The 17,464-nt window shown below is 37.5% G+C and overlaps 1 protein-coding gene across 1 annotated transcript in view; it reads left to right on the top strand.

The window, feature by feature from the left end:
• The window catches only part of LOC122166010 (geranylgeranyl transferase type-1 subunit beta-like), a 24,643-nt gene extending 7,203 nt beyond the window's left edge, over positions 1-17,440 (top strand). The window contains exons 3-5 of the mRNA XM_042829466.1: positions 5,195-5,262; positions 13,930-14,081; positions 16,550-17,440. Of these exons, the coding sequence (XP_042685400.1) occupies positions 5,195-5,262; positions 13,930-14,081; positions 16,550-16,742 (413 nt within the window). The 3' untranslated portion in view covers positions 16,743-17,440. The remainder of the gene's footprint in view (positions 1-5,194; positions 5,263-13,929; positions 14,082-16,549) is intronic.
• Positions 17,441-17,464: the final 24 nt, after the last annotated feature.

The following is a 17,464-nucleotide window of genomic DNA, read 5'->3' as shown; positions in this document are numbered from 1 at the left end:
AAAAAAAAAAGCTAAACTTCAGTAGGCTGCAGCACCAGAGCTTCTTTTAAGTTTTTGTCCATCTCCAGTTAATGGCAGCTAGCTTGCTGCATCAGAATCTTTCCAAGTATCCAAAAAAAAAAAAAAAAAATCTGCTTTTAAAGAGGTACTCTTGCAGTTTCTTTGACTTGCATGCTGTTATATCCCTTTTTCTGAGAAAGTTTGATTTTTAAACGTTTTAATTATAACATTGTTTAATCATGTCATTTATGGAGTTACAAACTCCAGTAATCTTAAGATTATTGACAAAATATCTGCCTGCTAGTGGGAAATAGTGAATAAATTCCTTCTGTGCTTTCCTTAATACACACAGCTTTTTCTTCACCTTATTAATTGTCTCTGCCTCAGTCTGCCTGTCCTCTTGTGCAAAATGAGTACGTAAGTGAGTGGCTGAGTGGATATTTAGGAATATTACAGAACTTGGTAGAAAATTCAGAATTTGGTTTATAAGAAGACTTAGTTAAAATCTCACCACGTACTGTGATATTTTTTAGTGTGTTTTTATTTACTGGTATGTGATTTGCCTGATGGCTAAGGAAAGCTTCAGTTCTTAGCTTTTAAAATCTTTAAATGAGAGTAAAGCTCATTAATGCAAAATGGTAAGATCTTGATCTTGCTGACTAAGAAAGCAAATGTATTCCTTGTGAACCTAACTGAAATGTACTACACAAAGCTAAAGTTCTGTCTGGGTAAGCTATGTTCTTCCGTGGCTTTACTTGAGAAACGGTTCCTGGGGCTCTTGTGAAACGAGATGCATCCAAGCGATGCCCTTCAAGTACTGTAACTGATTTCAGCTCATGTGTTTTAGAAACTGTTCCAGTACCAGTTAGGAGAAGATAGTGGTGTGTCACACATCATAACTGATCCTCACACGGAAATCTACTGTTACTAGATGATTGCTTGAACTTATTGCTGTCTTCTGTAACTATCAAAATATATGTAGAGATGTTGTCTCTGTAGATTCTGGTGATTTTACTTTTCCTGCACATGTAGCAAATGTTCTGCTTAGGTGCATGGCTAATCCATGGCATTTGTTTCGTTTGTGTGCTCAATGCATTCTCATTAAGACTTCACTGTTTTCTTTTAGAGAGAAGTTGAAATCTTGAAAATGCTTTTTTCTCTTTCTTGTTTTCCTTTTCAAGGTGGATGGGGAAAGGTCTCTTACAAGCCTTATCAGAAATTATGTATTTGGACTAAGACATACTTCTTGGAAGTTCTAGTGAAATTTCCAAAGGATTCATCAGATTTTTGTTCTGTCAGAGCTTTTTTTTTTTTTCTCCTAAAGCAGGATCTGAGCAGAATTTCAAATTTTGAACTTCTTCTCAACATGAGAAGTTGTAACTTGCTTTAGCTGGGTATGCTGACTGTCTTTGACTATCTAAAGCTGTAGTTTCTTGGTTTGCATTTTAAGATTTTAAAGGTTTCTAAGATGGGTAATGTGAATGGGAAGAACTAATAGTAAAATGTGCCATTCTTTCCATCTAAGGCTGATCATAGAAGATAAATAACAAAAGTGTCCTTTCTGTAAAAAGAAAGCTCCTAGCTCTTAGAAAGTCACCCCTGGTTATCACTTGGAGTTCTGATGTCATAAGGACTTTCTGGCCTGGAAATACTTAAATGATGTGGTTTTCCTCAAGGTAAAATCTCAGCTCCTTATGTAAATGTGGAGTCTTTTGGTTTGAGAAATGATTAAATTTATTTGTGTTGTCACATATGAAGCCTTCTTCTGTGTTTTTTTTTTGTTTTTTTTTTTTTTGCTTAGCTTGTAACATGTGCATTGACTGATGTAAAGTTTATTAAGCTGTTTATCTTTGGCTATTTCAGGAAGTATTGAAGTATGCTTAACTCTGAAAGTGAACATCAGGTGGTACCAATTCTTAATAGAAGTTAGACTCAGTACTTCACCTGATGGCTGGGGGCTTGAACTGATGGATCCAGCAATTTTTTACAAGGCACATAAATTATGATTCATTTTTATTAATTACAGTATGTTGTTTTTTTTTTTTTATAATTCTGTTACTGACTGGCTATTTGCAGCTCGAGAAAGTAATGCTAGTCGAACTGCAATCTATTTCATAAGATCAGAAATGCAGATAGCTTTTACTAAAGTTGTAAAACCAGCTTTGCAGAAAGTGAGATGTTGTGCTTAAACTGAAAGACAGTGTTTTTTTCCATAATTTTCCTTTGATTCCCACTTGGTTCAGAACTTGTGTGTGCAACAGGAAGCTAAAAAGCTTGACACATGAGGTCAGTGTGGCAGTTATCTGGTTAAAAATTATCTGTTTTCACTTTCTGTTTAACAGTTCCTTTTATTAGCTCAGCACTGTATTTTTTTTAGTTCAAGAATTGCAACTGTAAATTAAGCATTCATTTGTAGTCTTGAAGCTCTGAGAATAATCTGTTGTGCCCACATTCATGACAATTATTTTTTTTTTATTAATTTTTTTTTGGAAGAGGAGATAAAATTTCACTTTTGAGATTACATAGTAGAGAGGGTGCTGAAAAGTCAAACCACTGTGTTTCTCGGAGCCAGTGTGTAAAGCCTGGGATTGGAAACCAAAAGCAACTGTTCAAACAAAATTTTAGATCACTGACAGCATTTGAGTATTACCCCTAGTGGTTTCCAGTTGTTAGCAGTTTGGTGGTGCAATATAAGTTTTAAAACACTGCAGAGAAGCTGAACAGCTAAAGGGAATAATGGCTTCTGATTTCCTTCAACTAGTTCATTTTTGATTATGCCTTGTAACTGTCTCTGACTGTCATGTAAAAAGCCAGTCAAGGTAACTCACCAACAGCAACTGTGCCTGGATTTCATATTGCGATTCTATGTTCATAATGTAATATCATTCATGGTAAGGATCAGCTTTTCCAGGCTGAGTTCTTTCACCTAGCAACTAGAATCTGAGTTCTATTTGACTGCAGTGCTGTCCTAATTGTAGTACGACTTTCTTTGCAGCAGCCCAGACTAGTTACATGTCAGCAGGGTAAAAACTGCCTTCTGGATTAAGGTTTTCTGTATTTGTGCTAATTGAGAGTGTATTTTATAGTTTACTTAAGCATATTTGACCTGGGTTATATTTTACTGAAAAGGGACATTTGAATAACAATTTCTTCCACTCTTGCCTAGGAAGTCTCTTAGTTAAGAAATAGGAATTCTAGTTGTCCCCTTCCAGAGTTATTCATGTTGTATTATTTTCCAAACTGCGATGCTTTTTGAGAACCAGGCTTTGGGACCTTAAATTACTCCTTCAGATTACTATTTATTGTGTGCTTCAGAATCTTTTGCAACATGGAACAGATTGAGCGCACCCTCAGCAAGTTTGCTTATGACACCAACGTGATAAAATAGAAGGAGGGAAGAGCATACAGAAGGAGCTGGGTAGTCTTGAAAAGTGAGTCCATGGGAACCTAAGGAAATTCAGTAAGGCCAAGTGCAAGTTGTTGTACTAGGGTTGAGTCAATTCCATATCTGTGTACAGACTGGGAAAAGAACTCATTGAGAACAGCCCTGCAGAGCAGGGCTTTGGTTTCTGGTGGGCAGAAAGCTGGGCGTGAGCCAGCATTGTGTGCTTGTAGCCCAGAAGGCCAACAGTATCTTGGGCTGCATTGACATTGGGGTGGCAGAGGACGAGGGAACTGATTGTTCCTCTGTGTGTGATAAACTGCACGTAATTGGTAGACCACATTATGTCTGTTGTTGTCCAGTTATGTAGGTCACTCTGAAAGTAATGCTTCCTGTTTATTTCCATGGAAAATACAACAGATGAAAAGAACACTGAGTGATAGAGCAAAATCTCAACTACTAAACACTACTTTTCAACATAGTTACCACCATTGGCTATGTTTTCACCATTGATGGGCAAGAGCCTGCATGCCACACTTACAAAAATGTGCGCCAGCAGAGTTGACCCACTGTTGCCATCCGTGCTGCTGAAGTGCACCACTCACTACTTTACCATCTGACAAACGCTGTTTGGTCTCCACAAACATTCAGCAAGTGCCTGTGAGAGTCAGTGCATGACGCTTTTTCCCAAGAAGGAGCTTGTTTAGATACCTTTATATGTGCGTCCATGTCAGATGGCATTTGGTAACGCCATTCCTGCACTGCTGCCTGTCACAGCAACAGACCGTAACAGTATTGGTGGGAAAGTTCAACCACCAATATCCACTTCTGAAGCTGTGGGCCAACAGAAATAGAACGTATTACTTTTGGAGCAGCCATTGTAGCAGAGTGTAAATTTCCCTAATCTCAACGAAGGTTTTTGGATCCAAGACTGAAGGAAAAAAAAAGCAATCATGGAGAGATAACTTAAGAACACCTGAGCACTGTGGAACTATAGTAGTTGCTAGACTTTACTTTCAGATTCTGAGGAGTAAAGAAATAAGAGTATTTGCTGCAGAAGCTGTACAATGATCGGCTCTAAAAAGTACTTCTCATGCACTTCTGCATGCCTAATGCACTTCTGTAATACATGCCTAGGTATTCTGACATGTTTAAAACATCATAACAGAATCACTAGTAGGGGTGTTTGGTAGTGAAAATATTCTTCACCTGTGTTTTGAATGAGGGGGAGGAATGGCTCAAATTTAAAAATTGCTGTTCACCTTGATTTAACTTTATCTCTCAAACAGTAAAGTCAGTGCTAGCTTGAAACAGCAGATAGTGTATTTGTTCTTGTACATGTTGCTAAGTATCATAAAACAATTCTATGTGGGAACAGAGGGTATTGACAGTCAGGAAATCAGAGAAGAAAATATTCTATTAACTAGGGGCTCTCATACAGGGAAGTAATCTTTTTGTTTTTCTTTGACTTGTGGGAGGCTGGTGGAAACTTCTCTGCTAATGTGAACAGCTGTCTCCACCAAGTGGGGAAAGAAAAAGAAAAATCTGTTGTTTTGTTATGCCAGAAGAATTGATTTAACTTTTGGGTTTTTTTATGTTTGGTTGGTATGTTGTTTCGTGTTTGTTATTGTTTGTACTAATCAGAATGATAATAGACTGAAGTTGGGAACATACGTAGCACATGTGCAAATTCTGATAGTACTGTGAATGATGTTGCAGTAACAGGTCTTGATTTTGAATAGAGAATTATGGTTAACAGTGAATGTTTCAGCAAAGCAAACTGGTTGAATCTTTATTTTTTGTCTTTTCCAGAATCAAACTTGAATCGCTGTGGATTCAGAGGCTCTTCATATTTAGGGATGCCGTTCAATCCCTCCAAGGTCAGTTATTTGTGTTTGGAGAGGTGCTTTATCAATTAGGCTGTAAGTTATCTGGTGTCTTTTTTATAACAATATCTGAAGAATTGTGCAATATCTTGAAAGTAGGGGTTTAACTGTTGTTAACACATAGAAACGTTTGTAACGCTTTTAAGAATCATGCAGCACTTCTGAAATGGTGGTGCTTTTATTTCAGAGGCAGTGGAGAAACTAAAGTAGAAGTTGTGGTTTGGTCAGAAGAGCAGAGAATGCTTTTTTGCATTTTCTGCTTTTCTGACCTGTAATGCATAGGAAAACTTCTCTAAATATTAGCTATCAGGAAGAGAAGGGCAGACAAAGTCAACATTAAATGGTGCGGGATGTGCTGTTCTTCAGTTTTTTTCCTATCATTATGCATGGATATTTAATTGCCCCTGGGATCCACTCAAACTTAAGGAAGCCTCTGCTCATGACAGCTTGTCAGTGACTGTAAGGGAAGGATCCTTTGCTGCCCATGGAAGTGAAATTCAAGTGCTTAAATGCTTGAAGTGCACTGAAATTTGTATATGAAACGAAAGTGCCTTTGCTGTGAGGAAGAAAAGAGGGAAGCAGAGGCTGCTAACAGTAATACAAAAGATCTGATCTGGCTGGAAGAGGATGTATGTGCCATTGTGCAGGAAAGGCTTGAAAGAAATGGGCTGTTTTTTTAGTGTGCTTGAGGATGAAGAATCAAACTTCTCTAAAGAAAAGCCTGAAAGAGCACTAAATTATAAATATTTTGTTGTACTGCTATTTAAGATAGCCACATTTAAAATCCCACTGAATTTATCCTGCAGCATGAAATTGAGAGCAAAGGCAGATGCATTCATATGACTATTGTTGTGTAAAAATGCTTGAATTGACTTAAGTGTGAGGTGTGTTCTGACCTCATTTTTACTCGCTGTTAGCAGCATAACTTTATGTTTCTGAGTAGCCTGTAGGACTAAATCAGTCATTCATCTATTCTGGCCCACTAGTTGCTTATAACTCTTATTTTGCATTGTAAGTCCATCAGATACATATAGCAGCAATTTTTATAAGTTATGCTTTCTAACAAGGAAAAAAAATTATGAAGAGAGTTTTTACATCTCAACACCAGGTAATACAGCAGCATGCGATAGGCAAGGTCTTCTGACCCTTGATTTGCTTTGATATTTATTTGGTTTTACACTACAGATGGTGTCTGCAGTGAGCTCTATAGTAAAATGAATTAATCCTCTGTTTTAATTGGAATTAATCTCAGTAGCGATCAGTTGAAGGGAAGAAAGCAAAACTGCTTACAGCCTAAATATTGTAGGATTTCTACTGATAATTGAAGTTTAAAGAGAAAATAGTGGACAGTCATGTCAGTATATTTGTATATTTAAAAATGACTGATTTAGTCAGAACAGAGCCAGTTAATCATTCACCTGAATAAATGCACACAGTCACAGAATATCCCAAGTCAGGGTATTGATCCTCAGAAGGATCACTGCTGCTACTACTGCTGCTGCTACTACTGCTGCTGCTGCCTTCACAGCTCAAACCCTATATCTTAGAGTATTGTCTGGATGCTTCTTGAACTCCATCAGCTTGGGGCCATGGCCATTACCTTAGCAATGCTGTTTCAGTGCCAGACCAATCTCCAGTGAAGAACCTTTTTCTCACACCCATCATGAACCTCCCCTGAGGCAGCTCCATGCCATTTCCTTGGGCCTTGTTGCTGCCTCTGGAGAGCAGAGTTCAGCACTGCCCCTTCACTCCCTGTGAAAGCCACAGCCACCACGAAACCTCCCCTCAGCTCCTCTGCTCTGGGCTGAACAAATCAAAGAACTTCAGCCCCTCCTCATACATCTTCCCCTTTAGACTCTTCTCCATCCTGATAGCCTTCTACAAACACTCTTATATATAGTTAAATAGATAAATAGTTTTATCTTTTTATACTGTGGTGCCCAAATCTGCATGTAGTGCTCAACATGAGGCCACTGCATCAGCAGAGAGCGGAATGGAGCAGTCTTTTCTCTTGCCCACTGGCAGTGCAAGGCCTGATGCACCCCAGGGTGTAGTTGGATATTTTGGCTCCCAGGACACACTTCTGTCTCAGACTCAGCTTGCTGTCAACCAGAACACCCAGATTTCTTTCTGCAAGGCTGCTTTCCAGTCTACATATAGCCAAGTTGTCCTGTCCCAGGTGCAGAGTTCACACTAGCTCTTGTTAAACCGCGCATGGCTGGTGATTGCCCAGCTCTCTAGTTTGTCTGCAAGGCAAATCTCTCTTGCAAATCTCTGCAAGTCCTCTGCAAGGCCCTCAAAGAGAATCAACAGCTCCTCCCAGTTTAGTGTCATCCACAAACTGATTTAGTAGATGTTCAAGTCCTGTATCCCAAGTCATTGGTGAAAATACTTAAAAGAATTGGCACTAGAATGGAGCCCTGTGGAACTACACTGGTGACTAGCTGCCAGTCTGATAGCACATTTACCCCCACCATAGCTCCTCTGTGCCTGATCTGCCAGACAGTTGTAATCCTATCACTTTATGAATTTGTCTACCTGTATGATAGACATTTTGTCCATCATGATACTGTTTTATGTTGTTGTGCTTTTACTGTGGTACAGTGGCATAGCAAACTGAATAAAGACATAACTTTATTCAGACCAGACCGAGGTCATAAAAATGCTCAGTCACATTTTGTCAAAGGTTTGAGTCAGCGTCATGCAATATAGTTCTTGAACATGTGTTTTGTAACCTTTTTCAAGTCCTCCCTATTGCTTGCTGAATAAAGCTGAATGGGTGAGTTCTGCATATAATTCTGACATCTTGTATAGCTTTCTTAAGACAAAAACACAGAAATGGCAAATGACATTATCATTAGCCCATTATATGGCTGGTGTTTTTTTAGTATTTTAATTTAATGCTCAGTAATAGAACGTGATAGAACGTGCATGTCTCAGACTTAAATATTGTCCTTTCAGGAAATGTATTGCAGGCCATCCTTACCTCATAATGTGTCAACCAGTCCACAGAAGGAACAAAGGAATGGAATCATGTAACCTGTGGAAATCATTTACAAGTTTGTCCATTCATTATCTCCAGAAAAGCATTTCCAGATAATTGTGCTTTTTTATTAAAGCATTGGGATTTCTATTCATAATACCTTGTTATTGCTTCTACATTAAAGGAAGCACATTTGGTTGACGTGTAGGCATACAAAGGTTTGAAGGATTTTCAGTACTATTGGCTGAAAATGTTCTGAAATGACTTAGAGATTAAACAAGTTGAGTGACTTTCAGTACTGTTTAAGGCCTTGTCATTTTTCTTTATTCATTATTTTAAATGCTGGTAAGCATTTTGGACTTGCATTGGCAATTGTTTATTTATTGCATACCCCTATAGTGGTTTCATTTTTGAGCTCTGGGAAGCTGCCATGCTGGAGGTAGCCAAATCTCTCTTGAAACTATGAACCTTACAAGATAATACAGAAGAATCAAGACATACATTAGATTCTCTCAACTTTGCTTGATGTTTTCAGGATAGCTCTTTTGGTTGTTGTTGTTTGTTTGTTTTTTACTTTCTGTTTTCAGCTGTTATTCTTTTAGTGTTTGATGGTGGTCTCTCTGCAACTCTTTGCATTGGTAAGAAAAAATAAAATAAAAACTTGACCAAGTCACAGCACAGTCTTAAAAATCCTTGAAAATCTTAATTCAGAAAGCCACTTTTTAAGAAAGACATTCTTAAACATGAACCATTTAAATTGGATTTTTTTTTTTTTCTGAGGTGGCTCTGGGTTCTGTGTTCTCTCAGTTTTGAAGTTACTGAAATTACACAAACTTTTGAAAATCGGGGCTAACAATCTCCTTACAGTTTCAGATGGGTCTAGATATTTTCGAACTGTTAAAATGTGTTTTAGGAGCTAGATTGAAAGCCAGTACCTGGAACTATTTAAAACATTGAGGTAAATAGCATATGCTTTCACTTGGAGAAAAACAAAAAAGATCTGTTTTGCCTTCTTGACACAGGCTTGCGTTTTCCCTAGGCCAAAATGATCCATATTTGTAACACCAATGCCAAGAGAGAAGAAATCTCGAAAAGTCAGACTGCCTCTGTAGGAATGTTTTGTAGCACTTCTTAGATTTTCAGAAAGATCTTGCCTGTGTTTTCAAAGCAGAGAGTGAGTCTTAAAAACTCCTGGTTACCATGAGTTAAGCTTATAGCTGTTCTGGCTAATGTGCTGTGGAATTTTATCATGGCAGTGAACAAGACCTGAATCTTTGAAAGCTTTGCATCACTTTGCATCTTTAAGTGTTAATTTTAAGGGAGACCTCATATTGTGGAAACCATGATGGTAAATCACATAGAGTAGGACTGTTTTTCTCCGCACAAGAACCAAGTTAATGTTTCCAGTGTGACCTGAAAACTGCAGTTATCACAAAACCTGAGTTGCATAGATAACTTGGTTGTATTCCTGTGGTTGTCTTCTCACAGTGTGTCTACACGACATTTTAATTCAGATCAGCAGAGAACTTCATAACTACACTTCAGTGTGCTTGCTCCACAGGAGTAATACACACTAACTGAGCTCCTTAGAATGAAAGTTGTCTTGCAAACACATCCCAAATGCACTTTGTACTCCAAGGAGCCATACTACAGCTGGCCTCAATTCTGCAGCACATGTGATGTGGGCACTGGGACAGCAACATTGGCTGTATTGATCTGCATTGTTCTGTAATGTAGTTATAGCCTTAGTGGGCTACTTGTGTTTTTGCTGGTGCTGTTTTTTGAGCAGTAACTGTTATCATTCTTAAAACAATTTCATTTTGTTTGTCTTTGTCCTTGGCCTATGAAGCTCACAGTTTCCAGTGGTGACAGCAGTGTTCCTTTTGTGCTGAGAATGGTAGCTTGCTTAGCTGCTGCTGCTCCTATTGCATTGACTTACAATGTCTACAAAGCCGAAATAGTTCCATTTCTAGTTTCATTTGTAGATCTTAAGAAGAACTTCTCATCAAATCTCAAGGAACCCATTAAATATCAATTGCTTTGACTACAGCGTCTTTCTTAAACATAGGCCAGGCTTTTACAAAAGGTCTGGCTGACTTTATTCTTCATAGCAAAGACAGTAGAGTAGCACTTCCTCCCATCCATGGAAATTACTAGCAGTCATCTCATAAAACCTTTGAGACACGCTGTAGCCTTGCTTTAGAGGAGCCACTGCAGTCCTTCTTTGTGATAGCAAGTTGTCTCAGGTCTGGTTCCTTCAACTCCTATGAATTCTCAACTTCCTCTTTAACTGGAAAAAAAAAAATACAGTTTTATCGGAAAGAAGGGAGTTGTTTGTTTGGTTAGTTTTACTTCTTTCTCCTCCTATAATTTCCAGTTCTTCTGATTGATGTCCTATCAAAGGCATCTTTTATTCTTACTCAGTTGTGTCTGTCTCATTAGTCTGTAAAGCATGCATTGGTATGTATAGGTACAAAACCAAATGTGATGAGTAGTATCACAGTGAACTTGAAATAATTACATGGATTCCAGAAGATAAAGTGAATTTCAATACATTTAAAAATTGAGTAATTGTGATTAAGGAACAGGTTGCATTCATTTTCTGGTGAATATCTATATTTGTTGTATATTTTACAATAATTGTATATTGAAAACAATCACCTGTTAGACTATCAAGAGCTCCTAAGATCCAACCATAATTATACACATGAAACTCTATCTTGGCTTTTGCCAGTGTGCCTTTTAGTAATTCTGTTCATGATTCTGAGTCATCTGTTTTTTAATTCAAATTTATTGTAATATTAGATGCAATTATTGGGATTTTTGGCTGAAAGGCAAATGTATTCTTTCAGACTCTGTCATTTCCATTGATGTTTATTAATTACGTATCAAAATATCTACCAGTATTGCAATTTATTGTGTAAAGAATTGAATTACTTGCCGGAAAATAATCCTGTTCTGAAGGAGGACTATGAGTTGTATAGGTAGCTGTGTAACCTAAAAGCATCTGTTCTTGAGAGCACCTCCCTGATTCCATATATTATGACACTTGGAAATTATGCACTTCAACAATCTGTTCTGCCTTACCCATACCTGAGTGTTTATGTGGATGCTTGAGGATAGAGAAAGGTGGCAGTACTAATTTAGGTATTAATTTCATGAAGTATAGCCAAAAGATACTACTGTTTGCTTTATATGCATCACACAAGTACGTATTGTGCTCCTTATTAAAACTACCTCACTTGCAGATTTTTGCTAATACTCTGCTTGGAAAAACATTGTGCTACTGGTACGTGTTGAAATGTTTGTATGGAAAAGTATGTGGATGTGGAATTTGAACTTTGTGCAGATGCCAAAGTGATTGATCCAGTTTGGAGGAGAGAATGGTACAGTTCAGTTTCAAGATCGTACCATATATCTTATATATATGCTTATAACATTTTTTCAGCAGCCCATTTTTACTGCAGTGAGTGAAACAAAGGACCCAATTATTTAAATGTCTGTAGGCCACCAAAGCTTCTGTGGAACTGATGCGGATATAGAAATGTACAATAAAAAAAATTTGGTGAACAAAGAATTTTAAGTTATTTTATGTAGATGTTATGTGAAAAATTGCTACTAGGAGAATATTGGAAACTACAGATGCCTTAAAAAATTTCCCAAATATCCCAGCACATTTGTATTAGAAGTTTTTGGTAGAATTTTCATAAGTGTTGTAAAAACTCAAGTTAGAATATCTTCAGAGTAAAGCTAACTTGCTTAGTAAATACAGTCTTCCTGTGAAAATGATATTTTTTAAAGTAAAGTTGAAGTGTTTCACAATATCTGTTCAATTACTCCTGATGTCAGCACTGCTGTCGAGATGGACTAGCTTTACAAACGGCTTTACAAACGTGTCAGCAGAGCAGTGGTGCACAGTTAACATTGATTTGCAGGCTCTGTACCCTACATTGTGTGAAATGAACAGATGGATCTTCTGCACATCCCCTACTCCATGTTATTCTGAGTAAGGCAAAATTAATTGTTCTTCTCATTACAATTTGACTTCAATTATAGGGACATTTGAAAGCTTAGTTTTCTTCGTAGTTACTAACTGGACCTGCAGTCAGTCCTAATGGCAGAGAACCTTTCAGAATATTTCTCTGCTGCTGCTGCGTATCTCATATTTTTTTTGTCAAAATTTGAGCAGTTTTAATTACAGAACTGGAATATTGAGAATTCTTTCTGTTTCAGAACTGGTCCAGGTTTGGGTTTTTCAATTAGACACCTCCTTTGCTTAGAAGTAAATTTATCAGCTGCTTTAAACTGAAAACTTGTTTTGTGTCAAAGCAAGTTTGTATTATCCTGTACATCTGGATTTTTGCAGCAGGACTTATTGTAGTTGGAATAAGCTAATGCATCACAAGTATTGGGCCCCTAACAATGCACATCGTATGGGGAAGATATTTTGAAAAGAAGATTTTGGGTACTGTTAGAATGCCTGTATTGGTATGGTTGGCCAACTTGCTCCTCCTCGGTACAAAAGAGGGCAGAGCCAGATTCTTTTCAGTGGTGTCCAGTGCCACAATAAGAGGCAGTGGTGACAAACTGAAAGAGGAGGTTCTTTCTGACCAGCAGGAAGCACTTCAGTGCTGTGCAGTGACAGAGCCCTGGCACTGTTTGCTCAGAGAGGCTGTGCAGCCTCTTCCTTGGAGATCTCCAAAAGCCAGCTAGACATGTTCCTGGACACCCTGTTTTAGGTGTCCTTGCTTGAGAGTGCTTGGATCAGATACGTACTGAAGTCCCTGCAAACATCACTCGTGCTGTGTTTTTGTGACTGTGGATGTGAGCATCATTAGAGAGTGATGGGAGCACTGGTACCTCAGGGGCAGAAATGGGCTCTGTTGAGACAAACTGTAATTTGAAAATTTGCTTGTTGTGGCTGCTCAGTATAGAAATAGCTTTTATCATGTTTAAAAACAAATATTGCAGAATGAACAAGCCTAAGTACCCAAAACCAGCTTGTTATTTGTGGTTTGTGTTGTCATCCAGTGGTGCAATCCTGGATTGCTTACATCGCAGGCAAAAATAAAAACCCAGGTGTGTTACTGTCTTCTGTCCCTCGTTTTGTGATTTATGCTGTCATTGTTTAACTTTCATTTAAGCTTCTCAGTTGATTTTATTTGCTCTTTAAATACTTTGCTTAAGCTCTGATTATTGTTTTAAAGTAGAAATGAAAATAAGTGACATGGTAATCTTTTATTGCTTCTGATGACAGAGACTGATAATAATGCCCTGCACTGCTTTCTTCTTGTAGATTAGATTCTAAAACCTGTGGGGAGGATCTCCATGCTCTTTAATAGTCAGCTTACCCTACTGCAAGGAAGCTAATGTCCAGTGATGTCCCAAGATAAACTTTCATCTAGTTTATATGCTTAACTGTTGCATAGATATCAGGCTTCACAAAAGATCTTTTCTGAACTTTCATACTGACCTACTGATAAAGGTGGCAGAACTGTGAAGTACTTGATTTAACTCAGAAGAGTTGAATGGAATGTCTTCAGTTTAAGCCTAATCAGTGAAGAGAAATTAACTGTTTACCTCTTTTTCTTTTTTTTTTCCTTTTCCAGTTGGATGCCTGACAAAAGATGTGGCAATGTTTCAGTCTTTTATTTCTTGCTTTTTTTTTTTTCTTCTAGGGCTCAGATGTATCTCATCCTTATGATAGTGGGCACATAGCAATGACTTACACAGGTCTGTCGTGTCTGCTTATTCTTGGAGATGATTTAAGCCGAGTAAATAAAGATGCCTTACTGGCAGGACTGAGAGCTCTCCAGCTAGAGGATGGAAGGTAAAAGACATATCTTATAATTCTTTGTAAGGTGAATATAAAACCTTGGTGTAGAGTGAGGCATGAAAAACATGATTTTTGGAAAATTACAGTATTTTCTCTCCATTAGTAGGCATTTTGGTGGAGGTCAGTAAGAACACCTATAGGGTACAAGACCAAACAATATTTTGTGTCTTTGCTTTTCATTCTAAACATTGTGAGGCTTGCTTACAACCATGCATATTTATTATTGTTAATTGATCTTAGGAATAGGGTATTTTGTGCTGTATCTTTCATGTAGGTGAGGTTTTCAGTATTCATATTCTCTGGTTGGGTTTTTTTTTTTTTGTTTGCAGTAACATGGAGCAGTGTTAAGATGATGTTTGCTCTGCTTTCTGAAGCGGTAAACTTGATTCAGTTTTGAGAGATTCAGTATAACAATATATAGGATGAATTAGCCTAAACTTTAATTATAAATGTGAGTATAATATTACTAAATTTTAATTTGAGATACATCCTTTTTACATGCATTTTTTAATAGACCAGATATACTGCTTAATCTACATCTGGTTCCTTTTTTATTTTAAACAGTAGCAGGTGTAAATGCAGACTAAAGTAGATGAAAACTTCTTGGAGACGTCTGTTCCTGTTGAGAAATTTTACTCAATATCATTTTTGAAAGAATATTTAAGAAGTGCGGAATTGTGGAAATGTTGTTTGCAATGGAACTGTTTTACTTCACAATGAAACCACTACTTCCAGAGCAGCTCTCATTTATTTACTGGTATAGCTATATAGCTTTATATGTATACACATTTATTTTGGTCTGTCTTGGCCAGCAGTTTCTTCAAACACCTGGAGGTGTCTGTTCCATTGCTCTGAACATTCCTGTTACAGATATTGGATCACTGTTGCTGTTGAAGTATGTCCAAAAGACAGAGTAATGGATGAGGTGCTCCTAGCACACTAGTGTTCTGAAGCAATTGCTTGTAATCTTGCCTGACTACAGTAATAAGCTGCATGCAATTAACTCCTACGTATTTGTAACACATATAGTTTTAATGTGCAGACTGATAACTCTTACATTTGATGCCATTTTTCATTCTCCTTGCTAAAGAAGGCCAACTTGACCCCAGAAGAAACAAGAGTTCTTTGCTATTTCTGGAATAGAAGTGTTGGGTAGGCGTCAACTTCTAGTGTCGTGCACACTTTGATATCTATGAAAAACACTTTTAAAGTACCAAAGAGAAAGGATGTGCAAAGGCACTGGTTATCTTGCCCAGATAGAAATATCAAATAAGCTGAATGAAGGAAAAAATTTTTCTGGACGTTAGTCCATTGTAAGTATTCTAGGGCCAGGTTTAGTTTAAGAATAAGTAAGAAAAGAATGGGCCTTTGCTGAAAGTGATTTGAAGTATTTGGATAACCTTCAGTGCCTTTGTTACCAAAGTACAGGATGAAGTTATGCCACAACACTTGCACATCTTCAGAAGTGTCCTAGTTCCCCAAATCTTTGCCATATCCAAAAAGCAACAGCATTCATCCCGATTTGAGCTGCAGAGGAGATGGCTTGGCACCACTGGGGTTAGTAGAGGAAAATGTATATCCTAATATATTGGAAGTTTCTGTATGCAACAGGATGATAGACTACAGAATTGAATCCTGGGGCCAAAGGAGGAGTGTCTTAGTGGTCCTTGAAAGACTGTCTCCAGAGTCGGAAGAACCTTTATTATTATTTTAATAGATCAGACAGTGGACTTATTAAAATATAGATTTGTTGTGCTGGCTTCTTGCTGCAGTTTAACTTTTAAAATATCTGAAATACTGGTTAAAATATCTGGTTCTTTGAGCAAAACAGAGTCTTGGCAGGTAGCAAATCACAGCACCTGTCTTCTTTATAAGAATCTCAGGAAGCAGAGATTATGCAGTAAATTGCGCAGTGCAGTGTTACGTGAAGCAAAATTTTTCTCAGAGATGGAACGTAGCCACAAGAAATTGAAAGGGGTATTGCGTGTAGCTCTAAGTACTTCTGCTAGAAATGGTGATGGAGTTACATTTACACATGCAAGGATATCTGATCCTGAAATTAAGGTCAGAAAGGCTATGAAGGTTTCAAGGAACGCAAAGAATTCTGCCAAGGACAGTGTTAGGATAGAAACTTACGCATCAGTATGTGTGTAATAAGTGGAAGAATGTTAAGTGTTGACGTCTCTGATTAAATAAAGAGCAGTGTCACTGCTAGAAGTAGAGTTGTGCAAGCCTCTAAATGTTAATGTTCTAAATGTTCTCTTCCTTTTGTTCAGCTTAGCTAAAAATTCATCTTCTGGAAAGAAAATCAGGTGTATTTTTTTTATTATAGTTGTTTGGATGCTGTAAGCAGGTGTAGGTAATAATGTTTGAAAGGAAAAACTATTCAATTCCAAAATGCTTTCTGTAATCTCTGATATAAAAACCTACACAGCACTAATAAGAAAAATCTTTCTTTACAGTTTCTGTGCAGTGCTGGAAGGAAGTGAGAATGATATGAGGTTTGTGTACTGTGCTTCCTGCATCTGCTACATGCTTGATAACTGGTCAGGCATGGATATGAAAAAAGCTATAGACTATATTAGAAGAAGCATGGTGAGTATTCTTAGAAGTGTTCTTTCGTACAGAATTTGGAAGTTACTAGCTCTGTTTTAATAAGCTGCTAGATGTGTGGTTTTGTTTTACTGCCATATGTCATAACTGGCAAATAGATGGAGCATAGTTCACAGACTTTTTCCAATTCACACATATGCTTATTTGGATGAAGAATAACATGGCTGTTCAGAATCTTCATACAAAGTTTTTTAATTCCTTAGATTATTTTTTTCACTAACTTATTCTCTTTAGTGGTACAGTGTCAAAACTCTGAGATGCAGTTCAGTACAGCTGAAGGTCACAGCAATTCCAGAGGGTTGTGATGAACAGCGCAGTCTGGTTGGAGACCTGTAGCTAGTGGAGTTCTTCAGGGGTCAGTGCTGGGCCCGGTCTTGTTTAAGATCTTCCACGTTAATGCAGTTCTGATAACAGAGGAGAGAAAAAGAAAAATCTATTTTTATCGTCATTGGAACTGTCAGGCTTTATTCACATAATCTCTATTAGTTTGCTTCAGTTTTGGCTTTAATGTTCAAAAGTCAGATTTATCACCAGTTCAAAAAGAATGGATATTCAGATGCTGAAATTTTGAATGACTTCAGCAAAAATGGACTCTTAAAATGCTCCAGTTCTTAAGGTTTCTTGTTTTACCTCAAATTTGGTAGAGACATTGAAAGAATTTTTATGTGTAACATTTGGTCTTTCTTTTCTTACATAATAGTGTCATCTGAAAATGCATGTGTATAAATCTGTAGATATAATTTAATTATGATTTAATAGCTATT

This window comes from Centrocercus urophasianus, unplaced genomic scaffold (genome assembly GCF_019232065.1).
Source record: "Centrocercus urophasianus isolate 14NV4802_14NV808 unplaced genomic scaffold, USGS_Curo_1.0 seq_31, whole genome shotgun sequence".
In the NCBI taxonomy this organism is placed as follows: domain Eukaryota; kingdom Metazoa; phylum Chordata; class Aves; order Galliformes; family Phasianidae; genus Centrocercus; species Centrocercus urophasianus.
Note: the sequence above shows the minus strand (reverse complement) of the source record. Positions and strands in the feature narration are given on the sequence as shown.